Source organism: Urocampus carinirostris, chromosome 6 (genome assembly GCF_059441175.1).
Source record: "Urocampus carinirostris isolate Australia breed hairy pipefish chromosome 6, RoL_Ucar_1.0, whole genome shotgun sequence".
Taxonomy (NCBI): domain Eukaryota; kingdom Metazoa; phylum Chordata; class Actinopteri; order Syngnathiformes; family Syngnathidae; genus Urocampus; species Urocampus carinirostris.
Genome location: NC_142354.1, coordinates 6,499,944 through 6,518,256, shown reverse-complemented (window position 1 = coordinate 6,518,256; position 18,313 = coordinate 6,499,944). Strand labels below are relative to the sequence as shown.

Here is an 18,313-nt window from a genome sequence, read left to right as displayed (position 1 = left end):
ACAAGACCCTTTATTATGACAAACTCTTATAAGATAATTCTCCAAAATGTGCCTCAATCTTGTACAGGCATCCGAGACAGATTACTGATGATCTAATAGCCAACAAGTTGTCTGTGTTGCTTGTAAATTGTTGCTCTCCAGTGTTTATGCCAACTAAATGATCAAACTCAGAGCAAAAAGCAAATAAGTAAGAGAAATACTTTAAAAAAGTATCGTTAGGCTTGAACACGCACATCTGGAAGTCAGCCTCGAAACAAAATGGAGCTCGGCGAACCTAATTGAACCATTTCCTGTATAATCAGATTCCTCCTCCTGCTCTTTCTTTCTCATAAGGCCTGCTGATTGTAACCTCTTCCATCATCCCTCACTCCCTCCTTCTTTACTTTCTTCCTCCAACAATCTTTTTTTTCTCCCCCTACTTTCCCGGACGTCTTTCCTCTCAACATAGCAGTGATTAATCATTGCGTCTTCCGCAAGTTCGAGCTGCAAATAGTTGGCTAATTAGCTCAGGGAGTTGTTTGGGGAATCTCTAAGGAATACTACGCTTAGCTTTAGCCATCTTTAGCTTCAGCTTTTGCCCCTTTTGGTAATGTTTATTGGAATTGACTTAAGCTTTTTGGCCCATTTTAATAATAATAATAATAATAATAATATTTTACACACACATATAAAATAACTTCAAAATATTTGTTTTAAAACAAATGGCTTGACATTTTAATCACACATTGAAGGTTTTCTTACTGCTTTTTTTGGGAAAAATCTTCAATGTAATCCCCTATGCGATCCACACAAAATTAATTTAACACCTCTGTTGTAAAGGTTCTCACACAAGGAACAATGCCTGAAAACCACCAGAAGTCATTCACTCTTTTGCCCATCTTTAAAGGTTTAAAAACAAATATGGTTCATGACATGGCTCTAGGTAAAAAAAAAATCATTGCATGATGCGCAAAAAAAAATAATCTCAAAATTAGACTGCATTTGAGGAAGGTGGGAAGTTGAGTTTTTTTTGTATTTGTAATAATGAGGTTTTTATCACAAAGCGTTTGGGTGAAAGTAAACCCGTAAAAATTGCTGACACTAATACAATTTTTGTTGTTCTGATAAATAAATCCAACATAAGTCCCATTGTGTTGCATTAACCCATGCATCATACAGTTAGGCCCAAAATATTTGGACAGTGACAGATTCTTAATGAACATAGTTCTGCAGATGATCATGTTAAAAGGATTTGAAAACTACAACTCCATTGAAGTGTGGAATTTCATGTTGTGGGGTTAAAAGAAAACAATCTGATAAATCATATAGAATCTTTTAGTTATTCTTATGTTAATGTGTCCCGCAAGTAATTACACAAATACATTTACAGTAAAATAAAATAGTTATTTTCAATATATTTCTTAGAAATCATTTGCAGGCAATGATTGCCTAAGGTCTGGATCCCGTGGACTTCTAAAATGTTGACCATCCTTTGTTTAGTCCAATGATGCCTGAGAACAATTTAAGTCTAAATGAGGCCATGTAATTCGGATATTATTTCAGCTTTTTTATTGGTAGTTTCATCAGTTGCGTTACGTCAACATTAGTGGCAGTGTGAGGCGCTGTTTTTTTCATCAATGGTTATAATTTGAGAGAAACACCTGGAAATACGAATCACCTCTCTTTAAAAAAAAAAAAGTTCTTAGAACATCCCCCAAAAAGTCTCTCTTGAAATCTCTGCGGCGACAAGGGTGGATGTTTTCTTGTGGCTTAAGGTGAAAGCATTACAAAGAAGTTGGGCTGTTTTAGAAGCCCCCTTGAGGCAAGACCATTTCCTCCCTTCATTCAAGTTGCTTGCCCTTTCTTTTGTTCCATGATTGGAAAAAAATGTGTGCTGCTTTCAAGGTTGTCCCTCAAATCACAAAATCCACAAGTAACCGTAAAATTTGAACCATAAGCTTTTTTTAACCCAATTTTTCAACTCTGCAGCTGCAATGATGCAGCTAATTTATGCATTTTTTCCTAACGGCCGCCAGGGGCACCCAAGCAATAAAGAGGAGAGTGGGACAAGTAGAATATATGTGTTGAGGAAGACCCAAGTTTAGTATAACTTCGCGCATTGTGCATAAATAAAACTAGCATGAACAGACCCTCATCATGGAAAAGGTTTCAATCAAAAGAGGAGGTCTAACTACCATATTGGGAATCATTTTACGAGTCTGTTTATTTGTAAATGTGAAAAAAAAGTGGCGAAATGAACGGATTACAAAAAGCAACGTCCAACGAAGCAGAAATGTTCATGGCGGATTTCTATTTGTTGGCACTACATCGTGTTTTGGAATTAATATTTTACATGGTTGGATTCTATGGATTGTCCTTGATGTAACAAAGCCATATTTGCGGTCATTCAAAGAAGTTAAAGACAGCCAGGGGACATAGTGCTGAGTCACCTTGACATAGTTTTCGGGTATCTTGTTCCAGGCTGATCGTGATGTTTCTCGGATGAGTGTATTTTGGAATGGTCATCATATTTTGAATCCCAAGGCTTTAAGCTTTCCAATAATATGTGGCATTATGTATTTCAGTGACTGCTGTCATCATACAGACACGTATTTGTATATCAGAAGTCCGGCGGCTCACTGACGGGCCGTCGGAATGTTAAAGGTTAGGGTACCGTATATTATTAGAACTCTTTCTATGTACCGACTTTTTTGTAAATATCTCATGTTTCAATGTGGGCACTTGCGGCTTATAGTCAGGTGCGGCATATGTATGTACAAAATGTTTCTTACTTTAAAAATGTAATGGGTTTGTCTTATAATCATGTGAGTTCTATAGTCTGAATTTTACAATAGTTAATTTTTGTTTGTCAGTCCTTAACATTCTGTTTTTATGTGTACGGTTCCCGGATCCCTTGAACACCTAAGTCGGCACCACTTGCTGTGGTGTGTCTGGGGCAAGTACAGCCTAGGGGCACCCAAACCCTCTCCAGGCCGGTTTTTGGGGTAGGGGGATTTTCCCCCCCCAGACGAAACTTATAGTACTTGTTTCCATCGTTACCAGTAACATAAGAAAGCCTCCTGATCTGACTCAGATACAGCACTTTCATCAGCTGGTCGCCGTTGTTTTGTTTGACAAAATGTATTGTAGTCAATTTATGTGAAATTACCTCTTGAAATGGCAGGTAAAAAGGCACAGCCAAACTAAAATATGAAGAAGAACACAGGACGTTTTTGCCAGAATGGGATAGTTTATATTATTTTATTGAACGTAATGGCAAGCCTATCTGCCTTATACGTAACGCGGCATTAGCACATTCAAAGCTTCAAATCTTCAGCGTCAATTCAGCTCACTCCACCCTAACATCGAACAGGAATTTCCAAAAGGGACTGAACTTAGTAAGAAAAAGTTGTTGACTACGAAAAGCAAAGCAGAAAAACAGTTGCATTTCTTTCAAAAAAATTATGAAACACTCTGAGACCGTAACGCTTGCTTCGTATCAGTTAGCTTGGAACATAGCACGGGCTAAAAAGCTATACAACGAAAGAGAATTCATTAAAAATGCGTCATTGACGCCTTTGAAATCTTGGCTCCTGTAGACAACAAACTAAAACAGAGCAAATCAGATGTTCAACTGTCTCGCCACAGTATGGAACGAAGAATATCCGATATTAATGCAGCTGTTGAATAACAGTTGCACACTGACCTGCAAACAAACTAACTGCAAGAGCTACGGATGGAGCGCCAGCCATCATCGGATCAATGAACGGGCTTGTGGGACTGTACAAAGCTGATCAAACATTTCCAGACTTTTGGGATTTCCACTGCATCATCCACAGGGAGCAACTCGTGTCTAAATCACTCAAATTTGACAACGTCATGAAACCTGTGATGAAAATCGTCAACTTCATCTGCACACATGCGCTTAACCGGAGGATATTCAGGAATATCATCGCTGAACTGGACCAAGGACTTCCAGGTGACCTGCCGCTGCACTGCACTGTGAGGTGGCTGTCAAAAAGCCAGGTACTATCTCGCTTCTTTGAGCTTTTGGATCCAGTGAAACTGTTCATGGAAGAGAAGGACAAGGACTATCCCAAGCTCTCAGACCTCAAGTCGATAATGGAACAGTGCTCACAATGTTAACTGTTGAAAATTATTGATATTATCATGTTGGTGTGGTTATTTTCATCAGATCTAGTCAAGTAGAGATTTGTGTATGCGTGCGTACATGATTAAAAGATGTTTATGTGTATAATGTGGCATTTTTAGTAACAAAGAAAAAAAATAATCAACTCGCCCCCGTTAACAACTATGATGTGGCTCTTTGTAGTAACACAGACGAAAAATTGGCTCTTAGTCGCTGAATGGTTGGCCACCCCTGTACTAAAGGCTCAGTTTGATAAAGGACTTTGTGTTCTGTATATTTAGTAGGGACCAAATTATTACCTGGATTATCATAAATGTAAATTCAATCTGGTTTATTGGACTTAAGTTTCGGTTGGATAGAATCAGATTTCCTTTGTAGACTTTTTCATTTATCTGTTTGTGTTCATGTCTAATGTGTTGCAACCTTTGTGAACCAACTTTTATTGTGTGTGTGTGTGTGTGTGCTTGTGTGTGGGGGTGTTTATGAGTGCTTGTATGTGCATCAAAGGCTTGTTTGATGGTTGTATTCTAGCATTTGTGAGTTTGGTTTGAGGGCAATGAAGGTCTTCACAACTTCATAACGTCAAACATATGCTTGCGCCAAAGGTTTAATTACGGTGGCTTCTAATAGGCAGCACACACACAAGTGCACAAACACACTAATACACACACAACACCCAGTGGGACATCTGTCTGATTGCTTTCAGATGGTTGTGTGTGCTTGTTGTGTATATGTTAAAATTGTCAGACACTTCTAGCAAGGCGAATGGTTTGTGTGTTTGCCTGTGTGTGCTTGACACAAAAAGCAGGTCATAGTTGTAAAAGTGCCACAAAAGTGTTGCGTCCCTTGCGTTACGAGTTAGTGCTTCTAGGGTTACCATATAAGGTAGTGGGGGGGGGGGGCGTTAAAAGCGCAGCAACACAATACAGAGATCCCTTGGTTTTCGCAGGTAATGGAAAACAGAACCACCCGCGAAAAGTGAAGATCCAGGAAGTAGCATCACACCTTCATACAAGCCCCAGAGGGTTAAACTTGGTAAATGGTCTGCATTTACATAGCGTTTTCCAAGTCAATGAAGACCTCCCAAAGCGCTTCACACGTACCCATTCACACGCACACACCAATAGGGAGTCAACCATGCAAGGTGCCTACCTGCTTATTGAGGGCATTAGCGATTCAGTGTCTTGCCCAAGGACACTTTGACATATAACACGGAGGAGTCGGGAATCGAACCTGCGACCTCTTGATCCCAGGACGCATGCTCTACCTTCTGAGGTACCTCGAGATTACGTCATCGCTGACTGGGAGTATACGACTGTAACAAAATAACCATTACAAATAATAAAACACACAACACATAATTGCAGTTGAATGAATGTTTTTATTGTCATTATACAAAAGTAAAACTAAATTATATGGGTTATCTTTTCAGTGTAAGAAACCAATTTAGAGAGCGACTGGCTAGCTGCGTTCTAGCCTCGGACGTCCTTGAATTGAGCCAGATGTCTGCGATGATTAGAATAAAACAGTCCTTAATAAAGCAGTTTCCCACGAGTTGTAGCTTCAGGTCATCCATTTCATGGCTAATGGACCTGGCGTTGGCAAGATACAGGGTCCGTAGCGGTGGCTTAAGAGAGTTGTCATTCTAGCTGTAGCACTGGGCCAGGCCAGCAGCACTGCTCTCGCCTTCACCCCGACGCCACCCAAGTAATTTCTGGAGCCCGATAATAATCCACAGAGCACTCGGTGGTGATTACCATCTCATGGCGCTTTTATGACTTTCCTCAGAGTTGGATTTAATGGAGGAATTTCTTTTAAATGTTACTGTGCTACAGTTATTTTTGGGAGGCAACCATTCTTTTGCCCGCCTGCCGTTTAACTGACAGCAAACACCAAGTAACACAGTCGCACACACTGCCACACCCACTCAACACAGAGCGCCCTCCCTCACCGGCTCTGTGCAGTCTAAATGAACCCAATGCAGGATACGTTGATACAAATTACAATAAAGACTAAATCAATTTAATTTATAATCCGCGAAGGAGTGAACCAGCGATAACCAAAGCGCGAAGTAGCGAGGGATCTCTGTGTATCGTTTTTATTCGTGGATTTTTTTTACCCAAGAAAGAAGTTCAGTTGCGTGTTATACACAAGGTTTTATGTTAGTATTTTACAGAATTTTTGCAATCAGTCGAAAATATTGCTAACAATCGCAAAACATCGGATGCAATAGGAATCAAACCCAGGTCTCACTGCCGAATCCTTACCATTGGGCACCAGACATACAAAAAAGGCATTAATAATAATGCAGGGGAAAAAAACTAACTTTTGGGTCAACTAGACTCCTTTAAAGTAGATGGTGATAATGCCGTGCAAATTCGAGTTTTCCCACACACATTAAACACCATAAAAAAATGGTAATGTTTGTTTACACATGTTGAGCATGGGCGAACGCAAACACGGATTTTATTATATTGAAGACAAAGCTACTGAAGTGAAGCATTTTGTATTTCATTGTAAATGCAGCTAATCGAGGCGCTTGAACTATGTTTGCTTGCTTGCTCGAGGAAAAACATCTGCTTGCCAAGAACGTTGCATTAAAATGTGACATTTGCACAGGTTATAAAGAAAATGCTTTAAACATGGCCATACATTTTGATTTAAAGTTAGGCATTCTTTTCCCATTTAGGAACTGCAGCGTTTTAAGAAACATTGTTTATCACACAAACAGTATCTCCTCTCATTGGTGGCATGCACAAGCAATCAGGGTAGTTTATGTGGATGCATGCGATTTCCTTTTAAAGGGGTTAATATCATTTCTGCTTAATTTTTATATGCACACATTGAATGTACATTTACTCATAAAACATTCCAAACATGTTTTTCAACAGTTCAGAAAATAGGTTGAAAATGAATAGAAAATGATTGTAAAGGAAGCCTCAAGTAAAATATTGTTGGATTCCCACTTTGTGTCTTTAAAGGGACTAGATGTCGCTATATTGTATAGTGAAACCAAAAAAAGAGAGTTAAAAACACAAGGTGGATTACTAACTACAGAGACTCAAAATGACCAAACCGCACCCTTTTCTAATTTTTTTGCAAAGTATTTGACAGGCTTTTTTTTTTCGAGTACCCTTGGCAGCAAGATGGCCGAAAATCATGGTGAGGCTCATTTTATGTCAAATAAATGCAAATTCTCAACTTACGAATATTTTAAAAACTGCATGGTTACAGGTGTTACATGTATTTTTGCGTATTATCTGAATCAATGTTTTTTTTTTCAAATTAGGTTTTTTCCCACCTCACGAAGTCACTAAATATTACACGCCGTCCTTTTAAATCCTTTTGAATACTTTTACTCAAAGTCATTTTGGGTATGGCTGGTCATTTTATTTAAAAAAAAACAAACAAACTTGAATATATTATATTATTGCTGTTTCAAACTGCACACTCTCTTCATTTAATACATTTAAGAAGTGGAACTTATTCTCTTGATTTGTGTCACGGCTTGTTATTAGGGCAGTGCTTCTCAATTATTTTCTGTCATGCCCCCTCTAGGAAAAAGAAAACCTCGCTCCCTCAGCTTATCTCCTCGTGTTAAATACCTTTTCTCTGGGTGACTTGATGGTCTGCCACTTTTTGTGTCTACATATTAGACTCAAACTCTGATATTATGCGCTCGAGCTTATTGCAGCATAGATATGTCGTCATTTCTACGTCATCAGCGGATGCCATTTAGAGCGCCACTGGCCCCTAGTGTAGTGGAGATGAAATCACACTTTTTTTCTAGGACACTAAAAAAATGATTGAGAACCACTGAATTAGGATGAGATGTCACGTCCTGACCATTTGAGAAACACTGCTCTGAAATACCACACCTAGTACCATTTCACTGCAAAATTCTTGTTTCAAAAGCATTGCGCCTATTTTGCACAGATTACAACAATATTGAATTTACCACATTTACAAAAAGGAAAGCTGTCTCTTGTGACAGGCTGTGTCGAATAGGCTTTTGACTGGGGCCTACTTTGCTAAGATGGAATTCTCAGAATATGATATGAAAATGATTTTGGACATTTTTTTGAATGTGTATTGTATTTTAACCAATGTTATCGTTCGTTTCACACACCCAGGTGCAGTCCGGGGCCACTGGCGGTCAGAAGTTGTCTGTCACGCTCAGAAGCGACAGTGAGTTTTACTTTTTTTTTTTTAAATTTAAAGTAAACAAAAGCACACTTTCGCTCACACTGTATATCCAAACTGTTAGACATGAGAATTAACAGCTAAACAGCAAACAAAGCTCTATAACTTTAAGTCGCTCTCTTTATGTAGCCTATTTAAATATTTACTGAACACCCTGTACACTTAAAATAAAATAAAAAGTAAAGTATAACATGAGGTTACCATAGTTCCCTTCAATGCTTCTAACCCACGCATGCAGGCACACACGCCCACACAAAGACCCCAACATTCTCCTCTTTTGTCCTTTTGGAGTACAAGTCAAGTTCCTGAGCTGTGTCCGATTCCTGCCTGGCTGCCCCTTTGTCCGTGACCATGAGCAAATCGCACACTTACGTACCCCCTTTCCCCTCTTGAATATTTTTTTGAATGTCTGTGTGTGTGCGCGTGTGTTTTAGCTAATAACATTTTTTTGCCGTTACATGAATGGACATTACAAACAATGACTGAAATGTTGAACAAATCCATGTACATTACGCTGCAATGTGTAAAAAAAAAAAAAAAAAAAAAAGAGAAAATTCTTCCAAATGGGAGAGTCGGCTAATTCTTGTCATTTGAAAGGTAATTCAGGGAGACGACTATCTTGGTTTGCTACATGCTACACCTGAATAGGGCACTGCGAAATGATGAAATGTATATTAGTTCAAGAATTACTTATCAATTATTGACATTTTATATGGGCCATGTAAAAAAATTAAGGTAGTGTTTCCCAGTGATAAATTGTAATAGGAAGAACTTCCTGCAACAGAAAATGTTGGTTAAATGTCAACGTCATTTTTACCCAACACCTAAACCTCTCCTCGTATATCTAAAAACTGTTTAAACATGTATTGTTCAGCTCCACAAATACAAATCATATGTCTTGATAAATGCACGTGCATTGTTAAAAATCGCGTGTTTGTAAAGATATGTGGCAAAGCAGAGCTGCGAGCGAATTGTTAAAGGATGAATGGCAGAATTTATATGACAGGTTGACAAGTATGTGAAGGCAGTAAGACGGTAGATGTACTTGAGTGATCAAAGTCAACAAAAACGATTTGATTGGCACTGGATTTCTTCCTTTAATAGTACTGGAAATCTTTGAAAATTGGCTTTGAAAGTCCTTAATAAGTGCTTGAAATTTGTCATGAAAAAGGTGTACAAATCCGGTAAATTAGATTCAGGTCTGGTCTATGGCTAGGCCCCTCTAGGACAATTACAGAATTGGATATCTTGTCTCTGTGCTCAGGGTAGATGTCCTGCTGAACAAGCGTTGCTCAAATCTGAGTTCAAGACCTCTGGAAAAAGTTTTCTTCCAGGATGTCTCTACGTTGCTTCATTCATCATTCCTTCTTCCTAACTAGTCTTCCAGTTCCTGTCACTAGAAAAACATCCCCAGAGGATGATGTGCCACCACCGTGCTCCACTGTGGGGATGATAATGGCATGGTTATTAGCGGTGCCTAGTTTCAAACATGGGGCCTGTCAATTACGTCAAAGAGTTCAGTCTTTGTCTAATCAGACCAGAGAATTTGGTTCCTTGTGGTCTAAAGCTTTTCCAGGTGCCTTTTGGCAAACTCCAGGTGGAATCCCATGTGCCTTTTACAAATAAATGGCTTCTGTATGGTCACTTTATCAAACAGTTCTGTTTGTGCTCTTTCTGGAAGGTTTTCCTCTTTCCGCAGTGTGACGATCAGGTTCTTGTTAAACAAACTGACAGACCCTTCTTCCCTAACCGCTCAGTTCAGATGGCCAACTAACTCTTGAAAAGTTCATCCTGGTTTCATTTATGGATGGCCATTGTGCTTATTGGGACCTTCAAAGCTACATTTTTTTTTAAACTTTTCTCAGACTGGTGCTTTGAGACAATCCGATTGCGAAGGTTTGCAGATAATTTCTTTGACTTTATGCTTGGTTTAAGCGCTGACTTGCACTGTCAACTGTGGGACCTTTGTATAGACTGGTGTTTGCCTTTCAAAATCATGTCCTAACAACTGAATTTTACCCTAGTTGGACTATAAATTACCATGTAGAAACATATCACAAATGATCAATCGAAACAATATTCACCTGAGAAAAATTTTGAGATTCATGGTAAAAGCTGTGAATTCATAGATACAGAATAGAATTGTCCGTGATTGTCATTGATAACAGCATACTGAACACTGTTTAAAAAGTGATAAGACCTGAAACCCCAGGATAAATATGTAATAAGACTTAAAAAATAAAAATAACATAAATAATGTTAAGAAAAATGGGGAAATATTTACAAAGTAGTGCTTGTAGACAGGCCTAAGTTTGGTAAGTGCATGACAACAATAGTATAACCAAAACAGTGAAATGGCATTAGCAGCAACATGTTTGCAAACTAAAAGTAGAGAAATAGAATACATGTGGTTCCTTAATATGTTAAAGAATAGTTTAAAAGAAAAAGGGATTCACTTCAGGTTGAGATTTCAAATTAGATTTACCAATGATTCTTTTGGGAATAATTGATGAAACAGCATGATAAATGAAATGAAATGAAATTATCTGCATTTATATAGCGCTTTTCAAGTCAATGACTTCCCAAAGCGCTTTACAATGTGCTCCACATTTCCCAATAACGGCCTTGCAGCCATGTAAGGCGCTAACCTGCTTATTGGGGGTGTTAGGGGTTCAGTGTCTTACCCAAGGACACTTCGACATGTAACACGGACAAGCCGGGATTCGAACTGGGATCTCTTGATCCCAAGATGAGCGCTCTACCTCATGAGCTACTAGCGCCCTATCACTTGTGGTCAATTGAAACCTGTCACAGAAGAAGACATTTTTAGCAAGCAATGTATATACACGTATAATGTACACGTTTAAAGCAGTAAAAACATCAAATACATATAGCACAAATTAATCCTCTTATAATAAGTTTTTGGTTTGAACAATTTTATTGACACTATTAACAGCAAATAAACAATGTGAGGTTTGAACAATTTTTCTCGATAATTTTAGCAGCAATTAACCATATTCACAATTTCGTTATATCTGACAATATGACATTTTAACAAATTTTTCAACATTTTTAACAGCAATTAATGGTTTGAACAAATTCATTGACACTAATAACAGAAAACAATCTTGTCAATCTCAACAGCAATCAAGCACATTCACAATATTATATTTCAATATGACGTTTAACAGCAAACACAATGTGAGGTTTGAACAACCCTTCTCTAAAATCTTAATAGCAATCAAGCGTATTCACAATTTCGTTGTATAACATCTTTGTAGGTAGGAAGATGTGGGGCTTTTGACATTACTGTTGAGGCTTCCAGGTAGTGTTAGAAGAGGTCATGATCGCACACTGTCAATAGAGTGAAGGTCAGAGTTCAAAGGTCGGCCACCTATGAAATAAAGAATCAAACGTGATTGAAAAACTTTGTTAGGAAGGAAGTTTACTCCACAGCGTGCAGCTCAGAGGTGATTTTACATGACAATAACTCTTTGTGCCAGGCTACTCATGTGTGTGTAGGTGTGTGCGTATACAGCACACTGCATTTTCTTCCCTCAGAGGAAGTGTGTGTTAGCAAGGAAGAACAAAAAAGCAGTTAAATATTTTAAAAAATTAAAAACTTTTAGTCAGTTTTTTTTTTTTAAATGTAAAAAAAATATTTTGCGTAGTTGGTTATTTTCCCACTATTGGCTAACAGTTACGCTAACTAGCTTAGCATCTGTTTGACCTTCTCCTTCAAGCCTGAACATGACCCTCACCCTCTTTTTAGGAAGCAGATCAGTGACTCGTGTCGCATCCGCCTACCTAAAAGAGTTCCCCCATCTTACTTATAAGCTATGAGGCGCACCCCTCTCCTTTCTCCCCCTCTTCCGCCTTCATCTCCTCCTCCTCTTCTTCATTCTTGTCAAACAAGAGCAGCGAATCGTGTCTGAGCTCCTGCTCCTCTTCCTCTCTTCTCGCCATGCTTTGTCTTGAACCACACAAAGACTTCGTTTGTTCATGATGTGGATTTAAAAAAAAAAGGTGAGCTCTCAAGTTGAGGTTTCAAAGCATCGTGAGTGGAAAGTATTTCAAATTAGGATTTGAAGACACGGTTAGGTTTTCAAATCAGGGTAAATGTCAGTTTCTGTTAAATTTGAATTAGGGTTTAAGTGTGTTGTTCATTTGAATGTTTTACTAATTAGAGTAACAATTTGGAATTCAAATATCAGGCTAGAACATTTTGGGAGAATCAGGGTTTCAAGATTAAGATAGTTTTCAAAAGGGGATAGTGGGGTGCGTCGTTTGAGGTAGCTGAAAGTTAAATATTTTCGCTATTAAATATGTGTTATCAGTGGCCAACTGCGTTCAAAGAGACCTTATCCTTTATTTTCTACTACGCCTATCTGATTTTATCTTACTTTTAGCAACTGTTCGGGACGGAACACATTACGTTCCAGGAATGGGAGGGGTGCTTGAGGGGGACCTCATGCTCGTCCCCACAGGTTTCTGTTTTGTTTTTATGTGGTAGTGTAGCAGTTCAAGTAAGAATAGGCAAGCTCCAAGTGGAGTCCAAATGCCAACCCAAACCCCAAGAAATTTGAAAAAAGATTTTAAGTCAGGGTTAAGGCAGGGGGGGTGTCAAAATAAATTTCACCGTGGGCCAATTTTTTAAAATTGAACAAAGTTGTGGGCCGAGGTTGAACAGACAAACCTCTTAACCCTTAGATGCAAAAGTGGGGTAAAAAATGACCCCATTGGTTGTTGCGTCCGTGCGTGCCTGACTGATTAGCTCCGAAATGGCTGATTAATTTTCGTGATAATATACACAGTTATACTTTTGGCGTCTGGGCATGTCCTAAGCTAGTTTTGTGTCAAGGCTATGGCAAACAAGGTGAAAGGAAAGCTCGCTTGTAAAAATGTCCCAAACGAATGCAAACAATGACTATATCGTCGTATTTACCTTCGGCGCAGATTACACTGAACGAGAGCAAAGGCTGTGTGCCGAGATCCAACAAACTCTAGCGCTCACCCAATCAAATGGCTCTGAGAAGTTTGCTGGTGTTTTGGGGTGTTTACAGTTGATTGTTTGGGTTTTCATCAAAAAGTATCTCAACAGTGAGCATACATAGTTTAATGAGCTTACATTTAAAGGATTTCTTGGCGACCTACTGCCAAATGGGGGTATGTTGCTGTGATACCTGTAACCTGTAGTTGAGAAAGAGACTTATTTATTCTGGACTAAATTAGTGTTTCATAAGACTGCTGTGCCCAAGCACCACAAGTGTTTCAGCACTTCAATTGTCAAGTAAGCAGTGAATAAAGATTTGGAATAGCTTGTTGCACACAGTAAACTAATGATTGTTTATTTGTGCCTTTTCAGACTGCTCATTGAACTCCCCGCTGGGCAAACACGTAATCCACGAGGTGGCCAACGTCTCCTTCACACACCTTGCCTGTGACCAACATGCTGGAGTTGTGGTCCACTGGTCTGCCAGTCCGCTAGGTGCACTATCTATATGGGTTTCTGTTTAAGCCACAGTTTTTGTGTTACTTGCAAATCCTCTTAATGACTGTCAAAAACTAGCCTGTCTTGAAACCTTTATTCTTAATCCCTTGTCCCAAGTACCTAAACCAGCGGTTGTCATTACTTCAACCGCAGTCTACTCGGAGGTAATACTCATCAATTGCAGATTGACACTAAAAATATCATCCTCTCACTGGATTGATATACAGGGCAGATGGTTAAATGACAACTGAATTTGATGTTCAGCTCACAAATGAAGTGCAAAAAATGGCGGTAATTGCAGCAGTACATATGTCAACCTGTCATCAACCTCGTTACTTGATCGGCATACAGGGAACCACTCAGATGATAACTAAACTTTGAGACCACTGCTCATGTGCAAACAATGGTGCTGAGCTAATGAGAAAATCATGTCTGTTTTTAGCCAGTAAGTCCAGTGCTTCAAAGCTTCAAGTCATTGTTTGACGTGATGCAGCTTATTTTTCCCTTGTGCTTCTTTGCATTGTCTCACGGGCCACATAAAATAATGTGGCATGCCACATTTGGCCAGCGAGCCATTAGTTTGACATGCGCTTTAAATTATCAAACATATGCTTCGAAACCCCAGTTAAAAATAAAATCAATTTAAAGGGGCAACTCTTGAATTTCACAAAAAAACTTACTGCAGTAAACGATAATGTATCGAAAATTGTAGCTAACTTTGAGCATTTGAGGTCTATTTTTTCTGCTCAAAAGATGGATCAAATGCGAATATGATGCTGTGATCGGCACTCCTCTCCATTCGATGGCCAAGGTGTGCGTGTGTGTAACTTGAATCTCTCCGCTTTGACAAAGCAGCCTGTTGTTTTTTCACGTAAAGACCCAAAAGTCCTACAAAAGTATTTGCCGTCCTGGCGATGGCTGAACAACGGGACAACTCTCCTCATCCTGCTTCGGTCTTCCAACTCACTCATCATTCTACTTTTACGGGCACTTCAAAAGATTTTGCCTAAGGGTCAAGGAGGACAGTCCCCTAAAAAAAGGAGTGCTTTATATTATGAGTCAGGAATTTAGTTTGCGTTTTATCCCTGTGCAAGTTAAACCAAACAAGTCTAATGTTAAATAGCACTTGAATTTGAACTTGATGAAATGTTATGAATTTTGGTTAGGCTAAAAAGAGTGCAATGTTCTTGTTATTTTAACTCGAGCTAACGCCTAGCAACAGGAAGCCAGGAAAATTGTAATTTTTGTGTTTTAAAATCTTACCAGCAAAAAATATCCTACTAACATTTGTTGAAATCCTATTTATCTTCAAGTAGTATTTTACTGATATCGGAATCCCGCCTAGCTAAAAGCAACTCTTCAGGTTAAAAAAAATGTTTTATTTTGACTAACTCCAGTTGTAAAGGAGAAAATAGTGAATATTGCATACCATACTTTCCACACTATAAGGCTTACCGGATTATAAGGTGCACCCTGCCAAAAAGTCATATATTTTTCATTAGAGATCGACTGATATGGGTTTTTCAAGGTCGATACAGATTATTAAGAGGAGGCTGAAATTAGGAGCCGATATTTATTTTCTCTTAAAGATTAAAATTAGCGTGAGAATTCTGTAATCATGGAAAAAGAAACAAATGATATTTGTTATGAATTTGAATGAAATTTTAATACCTTTTATAGTAAAAATACTAGAATTTCAACACAGCAAATATGATTAATCTTTCACTCGGACCAAAAATTAACAATGCAGGAAATAAAATTTAGGCTTAGCAGCATCTTGTGTCAAGGTACATAAAAACCTAAATAGCTCCTTGAAACTTTTTACGGTAAATAAATTAGAATTTCAACACAACTAACATGTGTAATCTTTCACTTAAACAAGTAACAGCGACAGAGAGAGAGCTTGACTGCATCAGAGATCCTAAATAATCGTCAAATGAATAAAAATGCCTATACCGATATAGTTAAAAAAAAAAATCAACCTGCCTGATAATCGTCCAACCCCTATTATACACTGGCATATAACAGTGCAATGATAAAATCGCAAAACATTGTTTGCAACGGTGATCAAACCCAGATTGCAATATTCTACCACTAGTGGTACATGTGACTTATGAAAAGGCATTATAGCTTATCTCATATCACACTATTTTACACACTGTGCCAGAAACACTGATTTGCATAATGCATTCCAATGGGTTAAGGCGTCTCTCTACTTCTTTATCTGTGCGTCAATAACCTCTCTGTTTAATATGTATACGTAAATAAAAGAGATTTTATAGAGTTTTGTTGAAAGACTTTCTGTCTTTTTCAACGTTATTGACGCACAGGAGAAAAAGCGGAGGGACTATTTAACCTATAGAAAAAATTGCGCATCAGTGTTTCTGGCAACGTGAGTAAAAATACTGTGATAATGAGATAGGTTCCAATGCCATTTCATATGTTTTCTGTACTAATGGTGGTCTGTTGGTGAAGTGTCAGCGTCCTCATCGACATGACCCAGGATTTGCTTGCATACAATATTATGTGATTCGGGCCAGCAATCAATGCTCAAATACCAAAGTATACCACAAAACCTTGTGTAGTAATGCACACCTATAAATACTATATGCATTTCCAATCTTAATCACTGTACTTTGTACTATACAACGTGCACCCAAAATCCCCCAATTTGCCGGAAATGGGAAAGTTCGCCTTATAAACTGGTGCGCTTATATAAGGCGGTATATAAGGTGCGCCAGGCTTATAAGGCGCACTTTTAAATAATTGTGTTCCATGAACTCAATTCTTTATAATGCGTTAGTCTTAACCAGTGTTGGCCATTACGATAGGCGTTATTCTTTCAGGAACAGGGAAAATACAGTATTTTAAATTGGGCTTAACCCCCTAACTTTCATGTAAAATTTGCCTAAAATCCCAATCCAAGACGTACCCAAAGTAAATTGAATGCTGTTGTTCAACCATCTGTAGACTATGGACTGTTTTGTTTTGGTTTTTAAAGGTAACACTCTGAACTTTAGTCCCTAACTAAAATAATCACTGCAAGTGCTACTAACATTGAAGAATCGGAGTTGGAACACACAGAAACAGAATGTTTTTATTGTCGCCTGAATTTCTTCTTTTTTTTAATCAAATGCCTGCAGTTGAGACAATAGCTTGAAACCTTACCTAATACCTTGTCAAATTTGACCACAATCTGAAAAACTAAACATTGTATTTTACACATTTTTCTAATGGTATGTCAAAGCGTTACCGAAAGAGGCCATTTGGGGACGACCAGTTTATAGCCCTTAAATCTTTGCAACTGTGTATTTAACTTTGGCCATCTTTTTAGACATTTTGAAATAGTAGCCAATGTTTGACTTCTCTTTCCAGAAGTAACACTTGCGCGTAATAATGGTGCGTGAAAACGAATCATGAGTGGCATTACATATGTTTATTTTGGGGTCTTATTTGAATAGCTACTGAACATATGCGTATCGTTCTTTTGAGAATTTTATTGGCTAACCAATGTGTCAATCATTATTTGAATTGCTTACCACTGCCTAAACATATTGGGAGCATATTCGGTTTTATCAATACAAGCCCTTATAGGCTAGTAGGGGCTGTTGACCGTTAAAATAAACAAAGCCATTAGCCGAGAGTGGTGTCACTCAAAAGTCAGAGGGTAACAGCCATATTGAAAAAAAATGTAGGAGTCTGTTTATTTGTAAATGGAAAATATGTGGCGAAACGAATGGATTACATTAAGGAACGTCCAACAATGCTGAAATGCTTTCAGGCGCATTTTTTTTAATCTGTCGGCATTATCATATGTTTTGTTGCAAATTTTTTACATTGTTGGATTTACTGGTCGTTCTTGAGTGTAACGACTGCATGTTTGAAGATAATCATCTCAATGATTCCATTACCATGGGGTTAGCTATCTCTGCTTTATACTTATCGGCTATCTTGTTTCAGACTGATCGTGATGTTTCTGTGATGAGTACATTTTGGTCATCATATCTTGAATCTCAAGAGTTTAAGCTTTCCAATGATATGTTGCATGACGTATTTCAGTGACTGGTGACATTGTACAGACACGTATTTGTTTATCAACGTAAAGGGGTTAAAACATATAAAGCAACATAGACCTCACTGCATGTGTCATAAAAATGTCAGTAAACAATTATTTTGTCAATTCTATTTACAATCTATAAAATACATCATGCTGGCTTAATTTCAATTATATGTGATACTATTCACTGAGTCAGTGATATCCCTCATATGTGACTTCCATCTGTTCAACCTCACTATGTGACTTAATTATTGTCAGGATTACCGGCAACAATTTCCTTCAGGAATAGAACATGATACGCAACTGATATCAATATTTTAATCTTTACCCAATTGTTAAGTAACTTTGGCTCAAGTGAAAGCCAGAGAAACGAAGCCATTAAGGAGTGAAGAAACGACTGATGAAAGGAAGAAAGAAATTGGGGAAAGGTGCT

At 38.2% G+C, this 18,313-nt stretch overlaps 1 protein-coding gene across 1 annotated transcript in view; it reads left to right on the top strand.

Annotated features, from left to right (window-relative positions):
• il17rd (interleukin 17 receptor D) overlaps positions 1-18,313 on the top strand; it is a 50,743-nt gene that overhangs the window by 11,394 nt on the left and 21,036 nt on the right. Inside the window, exons 2-3 of the mRNA XM_088337626.1 lie at positions 8,263-8,317; positions 13,698-13,820. Of these exons, the coding sequence (XP_088193752.1) occupies positions 8,263-8,317; positions 13,698-13,820 (178 nt within the window). The remainder of the gene's footprint in view (positions 1-8,262; positions 8,318-13,697; positions 13,821-18,313) is intronic.